At 47.0% G+C, this 14640-nt stretch overlaps 1 protein-coding gene across 1 annotated transcript; it reads left to right on the top strand.

The window, feature by feature from the left end:
* The first annotated feature begins 3005 nt into the window (after positions 1–3005).
* Positions 3006–14232, top strand: BID (BH3 interacting domain death agonist). Its single transcript, XM_075720760.1, has 6 exons — positions 3006–3037; positions 4656–4724; positions 8225–8411; positions 9782–9927; positions 11643–11846; positions 13309–14232. The coding sequence occupies exons 2-6, from the start codon at positions 4716–4718 to the stop codon at positions 13315–13317; spliced, it is 555 nt and encodes a 184-aa protein (XP_075576875.1). The 5' UTR covers positions 3006–3037; positions 4656–4715; the 3' UTR covers positions 13318–14232.
* The last annotated feature ends 408 nt before the right edge of the window (positions 14233–14640 follow it).

Below are 14640 nucleotides of genomic sequence, written 5' to 3'. Positions count from 1 at the left end.
GACAAGCAGCTGGTGGATGTGCTCCTCTGACTGTCATTATGTTGACTTAACATATGCCTCTCCACAGTCCTGCATCCCAACACAATGTTGAGTTGGAATGGACACGCCCAACACTGACTCTTCAGAGCTGATTTAAGGGTCCTAAACTTGTGTTTAAAATATCCCCTCCATTTTTTTCTGAAGAAGATGGAGGAAAGAACTGATCCAAAAACCTGGTGGTTGTCTTATTTGTTGAACACTTCAAAGCATCTAGCAGTTTCTCAGAGGCAGTTGTTAATACATGAAACTTGCTTGTCTAATGAGTGAATTGAAAGTGTGAAAAGGAATAATGTATTAAAATTAATTGGTACTTCAATTTAAAATCATACTCCATAAAATTCATTCCAAGATATTCAGCAACCCTAAAGCAGCCTTAGCAAATGATCTAGTTTTACTCTGAATCTGAATGCAGATAGTATTTGTAGCCTTTATCTCCATCTTCTCTCATTCTCCAGCTAAAGATTCTTTTTACCCAATATAAGGTAACTTTTCCATCCACCAGAAAATGTCTTCATCTGAATCTAAAACTATCAGGATTCCAAAGTCTTAATGATTAAAAACTTCAGGTGGTATCAACATGATTACATTTGACTGTTTGGGGTTTGCCCTTTAGGAGTCCAATTTTTTTGAGATTCCATTAAGGAGTTTGACTTTTCAGGAGGAACTTTGACTATCCAAACCACTTGCGTTGATTCAAAGTAATTATCTAGAACTTGAGGTTTCTGGAATTACTAGTTAACTTAAAAAAAAAAAAAAAAGAAAAGAAAAAAATTGGCCCTGTATTGTAGTAGTAGGGAGCCATTTTGTGGTGTGAGAGAAATCCTTTTTCCTGTTCTCAGGTGTGTTTTTGACCACCCAGGCAGAACATTATTAGCTGAGGGTTGGAAACCATCAGACTCTCACTGCCTGGGTGGTGATTCTTTGATTCAGGGAATTCAGTTCATGAAATTATCGTCTTCAAGCCTCCTTATCTTAATTTTTTACCATATAAGTACTTTGGAGTGTGATGGGTTTTTTCTTTTTTGTCTTTCTGACGGTTCTTATCTGCTCATGTGCAGGAGTGGACAGGGTTGCAATTTGCAACTATGATGGGTGTGGGGGTTTTTTAATGTCTCTATTTTTGTGGTTTTGCCCTGAGGAGTGTCTAACTTTAAAGCTGAGATGATCCCCTGAGGGAAAGGGGATGGGAAGAACCTCTATGTATTGTAGGTCTCTTCCCCCTGCACACCTGTTAGCATCTCTGGGTGCAGCAGGTACCCTGACAGGTCAGTGGCTACTCAGCCCTTTTCTGTCTGCACTGAGGCTCTTCTCCAGGTGTTTTACCTGTGCAGGGCACCCAGGGAGGACCTTTCTGCCATGACCAATGTATAAGCTTCTGCCTCTTTTTGAAAAGCATAGGTGCTTTTGAAACGCTGTATTTGGATCTGTAAAGACAGACAACCTTCCTGCACACTTCCAGGAACTGATGTGAGGAACATGCATAGGCATACAGGCTGAAGCTCTTCTTACAGCTTCTAGTCACTATAGTAAGCTGGTGTGGGTAATGCACTTGCAGAGCTTTGTGCCAAGCTGCTATGCCCTGCCTTTCTGGGCCTAGCTGTATGGGCATGCCCAGAATAGGTCTGGATCTTTTTGTTTGACTTGAATTTTCTGCTCTGGGAATGGAGCAGCATGCCTCTTTTCCTCCTCAGACTGGAGTGGTCTGTGCCTCTTCTTTTAAAGCAGGCAGTGGGCAAAGACAATAGTGCATTTCTTTTTTGTTACCTCTTTCATGAGTGTTTGGACTGAACAAAATGAGTTTCTTGGCAGTGTGAAATAGTGTGACAAAATATAGGGAATCTGGGTTTTAAAGCCACATTCTGAGCTTTCCTTGGAAAGGTATGGCAGGTGGCAAACCCTCCAAGGAAGTGTCTTGACTTCTATTTCTGTTCCATCCTCTTGCTGTAAGAAAGATTATGTTGGTCCCTCTGCAGGCTGATGTTTTATGTAGTCCATTTATCGCCACCTGACTGTGCTCAGCTTGCCCTCCAGCAATTTACTGGAATTCTCATCAATGAGAAATAGGACATCCTAGCAGAGTTTGGCTAGAAGAGGTTTTGCTATAAAGTTTTTGCGAGTGAGAAATCTCTTTGGTGCTACTCAGACAGTTTCACCAGTGCATCTGGCTACTTGTGTGCAACTTGTGGCTGTAGTGGCTTGTGTTGTGTCACATTTCTGCCAGAACTGCAGGAGAACACCTGCCCCTCTGTGTATGTAGTGTGGTGTGAACAGAGAATGGTGCAACTTCTTGCACCTTGAAAGATGGGGAGACTTGTTTAGCCTGTACTCATGTTATGAAGTCAGCTGGCTATTACCAGCCCAAATTAGCCAGCATGGGTTAATCTGACCAGCTGTAGAGTAATGCTGTGGTCCCATACCAGGCTTTTGGCATAGGCTAGAGCTGCGTGGGGATGGCAGTACTGGTCAAGTCCAAGAAGGTTGCTCTGATGAATGTGAGTTTCAAGGCAAATGGGATGTGGGTAGCGGAGGCTCAATACTACTTCAGGCTTCCTGTGGTCTAAGCCATGATGGTCCAGGAAGTGGTGTTTAACTCACAGGAGTTAGTATCAGAGGATATCCACTGTTTACTAGCTGTAACATGAACACCTTGGGTTTGGGCTGAATTACTTTGAATTGTAAATAAATGTTATATATAAAACCAAAATACATGCAAGTTGAGGCTTTGCCTAGCCTAGAGAAAAGTTGCTGATGTGGGCAACTCCTGAGGAGTTGGCACAAAGCCAAGGTCCTGCCACAGGCTTAATACTGAATCCTCACTTTCCTTTTAATCTCAGGGATTCTGTCTTAAGTTCTCCAACCTGAATTAACATCTGTCTCTCCTGCAGCAAAGTCAAGCCCAGGAGAGGGGTCACCCTGACCTGTTGCAGAGCCCTGTCAGGTCCCAAAGAAGACAGAGGGGACTGCATTCTCTCCAGCCAGCACACTCTTTAGGGTAGAGGTGAGTAGCAGCAATAGGGGTTTGAATGGAACAGAGGAAAACATGAAGCAGCAAAGGCTAAGCCTGTGTTCTAGGAAGCTATTAGTCTGATATAACAACTAAATGAAAAGAAGAGTTCATGGTTGCCTGTAGGCTATTGTGTGTTGGATGTATTTGAGATTGTGCTTTGGTCATGGGAACTTCTAAGAGCCTTTGAAAAGTTGGGAAACTGTGGTCTCTTGAAATTATTACTGTGGTTTCCTTCAGAGTTTGAATTCATTTCTGCTTTCACTTCCTCCCTCTTTTCCACCAGCACACTTGGTTATTTAGAACACAGTTGTGAGGGGTTGTTACTATGAAATAGGGTCATTTATCACTAGCCTGGGTCTCTGATGGTTAGCAGGCTGTTTGTGGTCCTTGGTGCTTTCGTCCCATTTTTGGTCAGAAGGTACATGTGCAGCAGCCAGGTTATTGCCCTGGGTGAAGCAGACCTGGTGGGAGGGTGTAGAGCCCACTTTCAGCTAGGCCCTGCTCATCACGAGTTGAAGCCAGCTTGCACCAGAGACTTCTGCATGCAGCTGTGGGACTGTTGCATCTCAGGCAGCAAATGCAAGGCTTACAAACAGGATTCCTATCCTCCCTGCCTTGGCACTTGCTAGGTAGTCTTGTGTTATTGGCACTTGCTGTGCTGCTCTTGCACCTGTCTTGCTCTGGGACTTCCTGTACCAGATGTTACTGCTTAGGCGGCTGGTCTGACCCACCCATCAGCTACGCCTGGCTGGATGAGGAGGGAGCACTGTGCTCTTACCAGCTCCCCTTCATGAGTGGGTGAGGGAGGCCACCCTCTGCACTGTGCTTTCTGCCTTCCCTGTGTGCCTATTGCCTTGGGCACTGCCCAGCCATGCGACCGGCTGAGGGCTGTCAGCCCTGAGCATGCACCATAGGGGCAGAGGAGCTTGTGACCTGGGTCCTGTTTTCTCCCTTCTTCCTAGTAAGCCTCCCTGAGGCTTAGCGGAGTTGTGCTCATGTAACTGGAAACTTTTGATGACATTTGGTCCAACCTTCCCTGTCCCTAGATATTTGTTGGGAAAGTATTGAAATAAGCCTGAGTATACACATGTATCTCTGCGTGGGGGGGAGGTGCACTTGAAGTCCTGCAGATGTGTTGCAGTGTCAGCTGGGTGTTTCGCTTCAGGATATGCTGCTGTGCACACAGACCCAAGCAGCTCACCTGCTCTCAGTAGGTACTCAAAACTCCTCTGTGATAACGCTGCTTTCCATGCCAGACTCTGGCACTATGAAGGGTTGTCCCTCCCTTCCCCAGCACCACCTCTTGGCTTTGAAGCCCCATTTATAGGTTATGTTGCTCTGCTGTCTTCCACATGTCTGTGGCAGGAAGGGGTTTCATGCCCCTCATTCACATGAATAGGGCCCTTCTGGCTGGGACAGTTGCGGTTTTCTCAGCCTTTTTTTTAATGAATACCAGTGTGTGATGGGCAACCTTCTCCAGAAATATGGGTGTGCATCACTAGAAAGGTCATTTTCTATGAAATGTGGCCAGACTCATGAGTGCTGCTGCAAGATGTGGGTAATGGGAAATTTTTCTCTTGTCACCATTTTCTTTCTCACTCTTTTGCAGGGCGAGGATTTCTGGTTTGAAGCAAACGGTGACAAGAGCTGCTTTGTCTCTGAATCCATCATGGAACAGGTTAGTTTCAAACATGACTGAAGTCAGTGCTTCACAGTGACCAGTGGTTCTCTTGTGCACTTGTTCACAGATGCCTCAAAAAGTGCTGCATTGTGTCATAGAATCATAGAATTGTGTAAGTTGGAAAAGACCTTTAAGATCATCAAGTCCAACTGTTAACCTAACACTACCAAGTCCACCACTAAACTGTATCCTTAAGTGCCACATCTACACATCTTTTAAATACATCCAGGGATGGTGACACAACCACTTCCTTGGGCAGCCTGTTCCAATGCTTGACTACCCTTTCCGTGAAGAAATTTTTCCAAATATCCAATCTAAACCTCCCCTGGCACAACCTGAGGTCATTTCCTCTTGTCCTATCACTTTTTACTTGGGAAAAGAGACTGACACCCACCTTGCTGCAGCTTCCTCTCAGGTAGTTGTAGAGAGCGATAAGGTCTCCCCTCAGCCTCCTCTTCTCCACACTAAACAACCCCAGTTCCCTCAGCCGCTCCTCATAAGGCCTGTGCTCAAGACCCTTCACCAGCTTCATTGCCCTTCTCTGGACATGCTCCAGCACCTCAATGTCCTTCGTGTACTGAGGAGCCCAAAACTGGACACAGTATTCCAGGTGCAGCCTCACCAGTGCCGAGTCCAGGGGGACAATCACCTCCCTGCTCCTGCTGGCCACACTATTCCTGATACAAGCCAGGATGCTGTTGGCCTTCTTGGCCACCTGGGCACACTGCTGGCTCATGTTCAGCCGGCTGTCTACCAGCACCCCCAGGTCCTTTTCAGCCAGGCAGCTTTCCAGCCACTCTTCCCCAAGCCTGTAGCGTTGCATGGGGTTGTTGTGACCCAGCACTTGGCCTTGTTGAACCTCATACAGTTGGCCTTGACCCATCGGTCCAGCCTGTCCAGATTCCTCTGCAGGGCCTTCCTACCCTCAAGCAGATCAACACTCCCACCCAATTTGGTGTCATCTGCAAACTTACTGAGGGTGCACTCAATCCCCTCATCCAGATCATTGATAAAGTTACTAAACAGAACCGGCCCCAGTACTGAGTCCTGGGGAACACCGCTCGTGATCGTCACCAACTGGATTTAACTCCATGCACCACAACTCTTTGGGCCTGGCCACCCAGCCAGTTTTTCTACCCAGAGAAGAGTATGCCCGTCCAAGCCATGAGCAGACAGTTTCTCCAGGAGAATACTGTGGGAAAGGGTGTCAAAGGCTTTACTAAAGTCTAGGTGGCCAACATCCACAGCCTTTCCCTCATCCACTAAGCAGGTCACCTTGTCAGAGAAGGAGATCAGGTTAGTCAAGCAGGACCTGCCTTTTATAAACCCATGCTGACCAGGCCTGATCACCTGGTTGTCCTGTACGTGCTGCGTGATGGCACTCAAGGTGATCTGCTCCTTAACCTTCCCTGGCACTGAGGTCAGACTGACAGGCCTGTAGTTCTCTGCATCCCTAGCCAGGACTGCTGATAAAGGATGGAAAGTGGCTTGGTGAGCACTTCTGCCAGCTCCCTCAGTACCCTTGGGTGGATCCCATCTTGTCCCATAGACTTGTGAGTGTCTAAGTGGTGTAGCAGGTCATCTTCCTCAGAGTTCCTACAGGGACCCTGACACTGCTCCTCTCCATCATGAATATTGTCAAAAAGTGGATGAAAGCACTTAGTTTGCAAGCTGCTTCCTTGTTACTGCTCAGTGTGACACTCCCCTTTTAAACAGCAGGCTGGAGATGTAGCTATTTAAGAGACTACCATGTTTATTCATTAAGGTACAAACTATTAAAACTAATGAATTAAATTAACAGACAAACCCCTGTGATCAATTTATTGCATTATTTTGTGAAATATTAATTACAACTATGAAGCTACTATTTATCACACTTAAATCTTAACTACATTGAACTGCTATTGAAATGTCTATCATCCTACTCACCCCACCTAGTGTTAGGGTACAATTATAACTGTCTTTGCTCTGTCCTCCCATAAGCTTTTTGAATATAAATCTGATGACTAGTCCAGTGGGTTGTTCAAGGGGATTGTCACTGGTGTCCCAGTGAGCTTGGGTCACCAGGTGTTTCACTGCTGCCTGTAAACATCTGTGCTCAGATCATGGAAGATGTGCCTTCTGTTGATCTTTGTGTGATCGCATACCTTATCTTCCATTTGTTTCCATTTCTGGACTCTCCTTTTTGTTGTCATCATTCCTCCCTTTCTCTGCCCAGTCTCCTCTCAAGTAAACAACATGTCCTTAGTTACTTTTTATGCATTTGTCCTAATTTTGCTACTGTTGCCTAGGCAATACGGGTCCTGTGTGATATTAATGATATGGTTATGTAGATATAGGTGGCCTTGTAAGGTTCCACTCCCCAAAAGGTACCTGAAACTCCCTTTCAATTATCAGGTTCATCCTGGTTGCATGTTGATTTCCTTATGCAGCTGGCAAGACAAACCATTCTACTTTAGCCTTGATTCTTCTCCTTAGTTACAATTAAGCCTAAGCATTTTCTTATCTTGTAGGCAGGCAGTCTGCATACTAGAGTAAGGAATTTTTCACACTTTATTTCTGTGCTTACACAACATCCTGCTTTCTTAGCTGCTTAACTAAAATTATTGGACAGCCTCCTGGTTTTCTACAGAGGCCTTAGTTGGTTATGAGGCCCTGTGTTCCAGTGGGACCTCTGGCTCACATCAATCTGACTGCCTCATGGACCTCCTCAGCCTAACTAATTTGGGCAGTCTGTGCTGCTTTGCTTGAAGGTGGCAAGGTGCGTGGCTGTGGAGGCAGCATGTGCCTGTTTACTGGGGATGAAGGTGTCAGTGTAGATGATACCAGACACAAATGATCTGCCATCTCACTGTCACTGTTCTTGTGAGCAGCTGCTTGGCTTTCTACAGGAGCTGAACAGGTTTATTATGGAGCTAGTTAAGATCCCTTTGAAGAGGGAGAAGAAATGTGAACCTTGGGGTTTTTTTCAGGCTTATGCTATCTGTTATCTCTGTTTCCCACCTTGTTACTGCTAGTTCTGATTACATTTAAATGGGGAGCTGCTGGCTTCACTATGCACAGGAAGTAGAATGCCCAATTCCCAAATATGGGAGTAAACCTTCCACACACATGTCTGAATGGGGGAAGTGGGTGGCTTGTGCTGAGTATGCATCTCTTTCAAAAGAGGAGCTCTGATCAGGGTTTCTGTCATTGCCATAGCTGGAAAAGTGAGGAGAAGGTGAGCTGACTCTTCCACCACTGGTTTGTAAGAACAGTCACCTATCATTCACCATCAGACAGTTTTGTGTGGGTACACATCCAGGAGTTAGTATGCATTTGCTGGTCTTGTGGACTCTGTGGCTAACGCTATTCAGGATGACCAAAGGAGGCCAGAAAAATGTGTTCAGGGTTGGAAAACAGCATATGCATAGGCCTTTTGAGTGGGACTTTTCCTAGGCCTTTTGAGTGGGACTTTTCCTAGGCGTGGGCTTAACAGTTATTTTCTTATGTTTAAGATCAATGGATCTGTCCAGATGGAGTGTGCGCTGCTGTATGCCTTCCTGGAGGTATCTTCTGAGTGTAGGTTCAGAGAGCAACTGCATTCCATGCAAATGCCTTTCCTGAAAGGCAACTGCTATGATGATGAGATGGAACTTCAGACTGATGGCAATCGGAGCGGACACTTGCAGAATGGTGAGCTAGGTGAGTGCTCTTTTCTCCATTCTACATGCCTCTCTGCAGGTAGTGATTTTCTTTCCCCTTTTCCCATCTTTGCTGCTGGTCTGTTTCAGAGGAGTAACGTTTTCTCCATTGAGAAACTCCACGGTGTGGCTGCTGGTGGTGGTGTTGGTTGGGATTTTAACACTGGGCATAAGACAGCTAGTGCTTAGCACTTTATCTCCCTATGGATTTCTAGAGCACCTGTCACCCTAGGGTTTTGTCTGCAGCACATCAGACAAAGGCCACAAAGCCGGTACTAATGATTGCTGTCCTCAAGGAGTGTGATATTAAGCAGTTAAGTTAGGCCTCACACTGCTCCTCAGGGAGCATCAGTACTTGGGCTAGGATTTTGGAACAACTCTTGTTCTGATATTGAGTGAATCCCTTTCTGCTCTATCGGTGTGGTGGAAACTGTTCTTCAAATAGTTTCTGGTACCGTTCCTGCTTTGCTAGCCATCTCTGCAGGATGGCTATTGGCCCTTGCCCAGGATGTGTCAGCTGGCACATTGACCTCAGTCTAAGCAGGGTGAGGGGGAACTGCTACAGTAAATAGCCCTCCCTCATACAAATCTGCATAGGTCTCATGTCCCAAGTGACAATAGGAAGCTTTGCCAAAAGGAGATAGGACAAGGGGTAATGGTTTTAAACTAAAGGAGGGTAGATTCAGACTAGATATAAGGAAGAAATTTTTTACAATGAGGGTAGTGAAACACTGGAACAGGTTGGCCAGAGAGGTAGTGGAGGCCCCATCCCTAGAAACATTCAAGGTCAGGTTGGATGGGGCTCTGAGCAACCTGATCTAGTTAAAGCTGTCCCTGCTCACTGCAGGGTGGTTGGACTAGATGACCTTTAAAGGTCCATTCCAACCCAAACTATTCTATGAGATGCTGTATTTGAGATGGTGCTGAAGAGACAGGTCCTGACAGTAGTCACTTGAAAAAAATCATGCACACACTCTCACTTCCCTTCTCTAGGCAGGGTGTTGGCTGTAGCTGTCCTGTATGAATTTTGGTTGGAGACTTTCTAACCTCCCCTGTAGTGTATTTTTGGGCAGGGTGAGGCTGCACTCTACCTACACTACAGAGTAAAAAAACCCGACACCCACCCCCCCCCACCCCCACCCCCCCCCCCCCCCCAAAAAAAAAAACCCCAAACCTGTTTGCACCCTGTCCTGGTAAGAGTCACATGCACAGAAGGGAGTTGTAGTGCATATAGCTGTCATGAATGCCCTATGACTGGGGGTGGGAAGGAGGTTGTAATGGAGATGGGCAAAATGCTATGGGTCAGCTTACCTGCACTGAACCTAGTCTGACTACATACTGTGAACTAAATCCTGCTGTATGTGTTGGCAGTGCCTGACCCTGAGCTAAATGAAGAAATTATCCGGGTCATTGCTCTTCAGCTTGCTGAGATTGGAGACCAGTTGGATAAAGAAATCAAAGCAAGAGTAGTAAATGATCTAGTGCGGCACTTTCTGAATGAGAATCTGTCTGGAGAGGTGAGTGAAAAGCAACCTGACTAGCAGTTCCCCTTTTAAATGTTGTGCATTCTTCCTGTTATGACTTTGAAGCAGCAACTTTGCAACATCTGTGTCTTTGCTAGTTTGCTGCTTTTTAATTATTGCAATCCTAAAATTCAGCCCAAACACTTACCTTTGAAGATTTGTTAGAGGTGATGCTCTATCCTGTGGCTGCTGTTGCCCTGCAAATTGGGTTCCTTGGGCTCATCTCCTTTCTGCAGATGGTGAAATTGAGGTAGTTGTGGAGAAGGACTGGCTTTCAGGGGCATTTTGGACTCATTTTGTTGGCCCAGTGGCATATTGTTGAAAATCAACTGTCTGATTAAGGCTTAGTATCTGTCCTTAAGATCTTTGGACTTTGAGTCCTGTATGTCTGCTGCTTGTCATGTGGGAAAAATTTGAGCAGTGTTGGTGCTAGAAGTTTGACTTGTGCTTGTTACTGAATGCTGATGAGACAGCAAGTAGTGAGACCCTTTTCTAGTGGCATAACTGTTTAGCTCCTAGGCTGTCAGTGCTGGGAGTAGCAGTGGGTTTTGGCCTGGATGGGTGACCTGCTGAGAAGGCCTCTCTAGGTGGCATCTCCACTGCTTTGACACAGTCACTCTCCCACCAATAGATGTGATGTAGTCCCTGGCCCAGCATCTAACTTGCCTCATTGCTCTGCAAGGGAATTAGTTTGAGGTCCCTGTGTTAGACATCTCTCTCTTTTAAGGATTGGATCCACATCTGGATCAAGAGCCACAGTGTGCTTCCACAGAGCCTTTTTAGCATCTTCAAGATAACTGTGGCTTTTTGGCTTATTTGGTTTTCTCTGCCTGTGATGAAGTTTCCTATGCTCTACAAGCTAATGGTGTCTCTGAATTGAGGGTCCACCTTCTTGCTGAAAAGGTGGGATTTAATGACTTCAAATGATCTTTTTTTTTTTAATGGTGTGAGTTTTCTCTACTAGGGTTTATCACCTGCACAGACTGATTCCAGCAAAGTCTGACCATTCTCCCATTCCTGCTGTCTGGTTCTCCACCCAGTTAAATTTCAGGCTTTCAAATTTATTGCCTAACCTTTCAGCCTTTGATAAGGCTGAGACAAACCTACCTTCTGACCTTGCTTTTCATGTTAGTAGTGTAGCTTAGTGTGTGCATATACACACTGTCTCTCTTGGGAAGCTGATCTTCCACTGACCTTGGGAGCAAGGCAGTGTTTGTTCTGTGCCTGGACACCTTCTCTAGCTTCTGCCTTTGTGAAGGCTTTTCTGTGAAACTCAGTTTGCCTTCTCGCCAGTCCCCACCTAAGCTTGTACCCCTGATCTTCACTGTGTTTAAGGTGTGTTGCCCTTTCCTGGGAGCCCCTGGATTCCCGTGCCATTTCAGGACTTTGCAGGCTAGGTGCAAGCTCTGAGGAGGAGGGAGGCTGTTGTAGCCTGAGCGTGAAAGGTGTTATCTAAATTTTCCAGTGCTATGTGTGTTGTCTCCCTTTCTTTTTGCCTTCAGTGAGCAGCTGAGCTCGGAGATAGTCATCTTTATTGCTATCCAGGGTGTGTAACAGGCAGGTTGCTGTGCCCAGGAGGAATGGGAGTGGCATCCTGTGAGGTGTTAGAACAAGTGCATCGGTCACCAGCACAGTGTCAGCAGGCTGTACTGAGACCCTTTCTTCTTGCACAGCTGTTGCACTGAGATCCCTCCCTTCCTTCCATACAGGAGATAACCCGGCACATGTCAGAGGCGGTGGAAGGGCTTGCACGAGCCATCCCCTCAGGCATGGAGCAGGAGAAGGCCATGTTGGTGCTAGCGATGGTCTTAACTAAAAAAATCGTGAATACAATGCCATCCCTTCTACAGCGTGTCTTCAGCACCACTGTGAACTACATCAGCCAGCAGCTCCACAACTACATTGTCAGAATGGTGAGTGCTGTCAGACAGCTCGGTGTGAGTCACAGCCAGCCTCCTAGCCAGCCTAGGTTATTCCTGGAGGGGTGGCCTAGCTCTGAGCTGCCCATGGTCTGCTGGTTTCCCTGTAGTGCTCTGGAGGTTTGGCCAGAAGGGAATACCAGTCCCTGTGGAGCTCTGAAGGCTGATGGGCTGAGGGAGGGAAGCTTGAGGGGGACATGTCACAGCTTCTGCTTGCCCCACTCTTGCAGCAGCCAGTGCAGAGTGCATTTAGTCTGCAAGGCAGAGAAAGATGCAATTGCTGCTCTCTTCCCTGCAGTCTCTTCAGGGAGCTGTGCTGATAAGACTCGGGTTAATCATGCCCTCGGGGAAGGAAAGCCTGACGTGAGCTCTGATGGCTCTATTTCCCAAATGTCTCAGGCCTGAGGTCTCTGCTCTTGTCTTTCTGGGCTCCCCAGAGCTTGGCAGAACTGGAAGGGGAAAGGAATTGCCCCTGAGAAACAGCACCAGCAGAGGAACAATGGAGAAATGGTCAAATGGGAAATGGCAGCTTCATTCTTGTTCTCTGTTGGAGTGGCAGCATAGGTGGGGAGACCAAACAGCTAGCAGTCAAGCCAGGACAGAGGCTAGGGCATTTGGGCCCAGCTCCAGTAACTACCCTGTCAGGGGAGGGGAGAGGAGGAAATCCCCTGAAACCCCCTGTGTGTGTGTGCATGCATGCTCACACAGACACACACACGTATACTAAGACTAGGTACTTTTTAGGAATGAGATTTGAGAGCGGTCAGAGCTGTGATCCTGCCACCTGTGGAACAGTGGTGACCCAGTTGTGGGGTGCTGTGGGTCTGTGGGACACCCCTGCACTGCAGCCTTGCTGTAGACAGTGTTGGCAGCAACCTGCAGAGGGGCCCAGCTCCCTGTGTGTCACCGGAGCAGGCAGCTGCCTTGCGCAGCACCCCTGCTCTCTGCCAGGCAGCAAGGCAGTGTCACTGTGAAGCGTTGCTCCGCACTGCCCTCCCCTTCACTCAGCTTAGCTCAAGGGTGCCGAGTTGTCACAGGAACGGGTCACTAGCGTACGAGACTGGCCCTCATGCTGCCTTACTGCTGTGTGGACTGCTGCCACAGCAGGCACAGCGCAGGGTGGGCAGGCAAAGGGCTGTCCACCCACCCTGGTGTAGTAGCATTAGCTGGGGGATAGAGCTGGGCACCAGCTCCTCCACGCTCTTCCTCTGGGACTGCTGGTGCCAGTGCTCTCCCTGCCATTAGCACAGAAGGGGGGCTGAGGGGTGATGGCAGCCACGCAGCACAGCAGGCGGCAGGGCTGAGGCATGGTCTGTGGCGCTGGGGACACACAGCGGCAGCTGCTGCTGCCCCGGGAGCTACCCGGCTCCTTGGGTGGGTGGGTGGCCGGCACAGGGCTTGCTGTGGGGGGATGATTCTGCTCCTGTTAATGCTGGTTCTGGTTCTCTCCCTCTAGCTGCGTTGAGCAAGCTCTCCGGCCCTCTGTGTGGAGAATGTGGATTCCTGAAGACTTTTAGCTTTTCTCGATGTATGCAAATCACTTTTTCTGCTCTTAATGTCTGAGATACAGCTGTGAAAGGGAAGGCAGAGCTTCGTAGATAGGCTTCTGTAGACTAGTACAGCAATGATAGCACTGTGAGCTGTATGCTAGCTCTGCCAGTACCTGTAAGGAGTAGTGCTTGCCCTCTCTCATTTCACAATAGTGTTTTTCTCTTTTTTTTTTTTTTTTAGTAGTAGCAGACTTTGTGGAGGCCCTGGCTTGTGCCTCCAGGGGAAATGCTGTGGGTACAGAGCCTGCCCTCAGTATTTTTTTCTAATTGGCTGTAGCATTTTGCTTTAGTTACCCTTTTTCTCAGCCCTGCTCCTGGTGCTGCAGCTGAGCCATGATGAGTATTAACTGTTCCCAGGAAGGTCTTGGGCTGTAGAATGGGTGGTTGATCAGTATCAAGGAGGGAGGGAAATCAGGTCTATCTTAAAGGGGGGCTGGCAGCAAGTAGAAACAACCCTAAAGGAGGTAGGGGTGCTTGGCCAGGGAAGGCTAAAGTAAAGATGCCTCAGAGAAATTGTAAAGAAAAGGACAGGGGTAGGTACAGGGCACATTCTTTCAGGGAACACAACCTGGATATGCTTGAGGAAAAGTGTTTAGCTTTAGAATATCTTGCTATATAGAGAATGAAGGTATCAGCCTTGGATGAGGAAGAAATACCTGGCACCTCTTATGAGTGCATTGCAATCACATCTCAGGTTCAACAAACGTGGACTCAGGTTGTTTGATACATACTTGTAATCCCACACAAAGTAGGAAAGCTGCTTCTGTGATCCAGCTGCCTCAGAAGATCTGAAATGATGTAAATGTTTTGTGGGTTTTTTTTAACTTAAATAAAATTGTCAGTTCTCATGGCAGTACAGCTTTTAAGAATTTCAGTTGCCACCTGGATCTTTTTTTTTGGTGTTGTCTGGTTTTTGTGCAAATTCTCATGGCATTCCTCTTACTACTGCTAATTATGTAGCTGGCAGCAACAAGAGACACTCTGGTCCTGGCCTTGCATAAGCAAACCTTGTGTAAGTAAAACCACCTTTTTTTTTTTTTTCTTGTGCCTGTACTAGAACAGGGAGCAGGGGGAAAAAAAAAGCCCAGAAGTAGTCTACACATAGTTTTTGAAAACTGTACCATTTATTAAAGTGCAACCTGGGGGCATGGTCTTACAGCAGTGTCCCATTTAGCAGAGGGGAAAAATAGTACATACCCCTTCACTTCAACTGAATATAGAACAATGAAGCTGGAAAG

The sequence above is a fragment of the Pelecanus crispus genome, chromosome 1, assembly GCF_030463565.1.
Source record: "Pelecanus crispus isolate bPelCri1 chromosome 1, bPelCri1.pri, whole genome shotgun sequence".
Classification (NCBI taxonomy): domain Eukaryota; kingdom Metazoa; phylum Chordata; class Aves; order Pelecaniformes; family Pelecanidae; genus Pelecanus; species Pelecanus crispus.
This window is presented reverse-complemented; position numbering and strand designations above follow the sequence as displayed.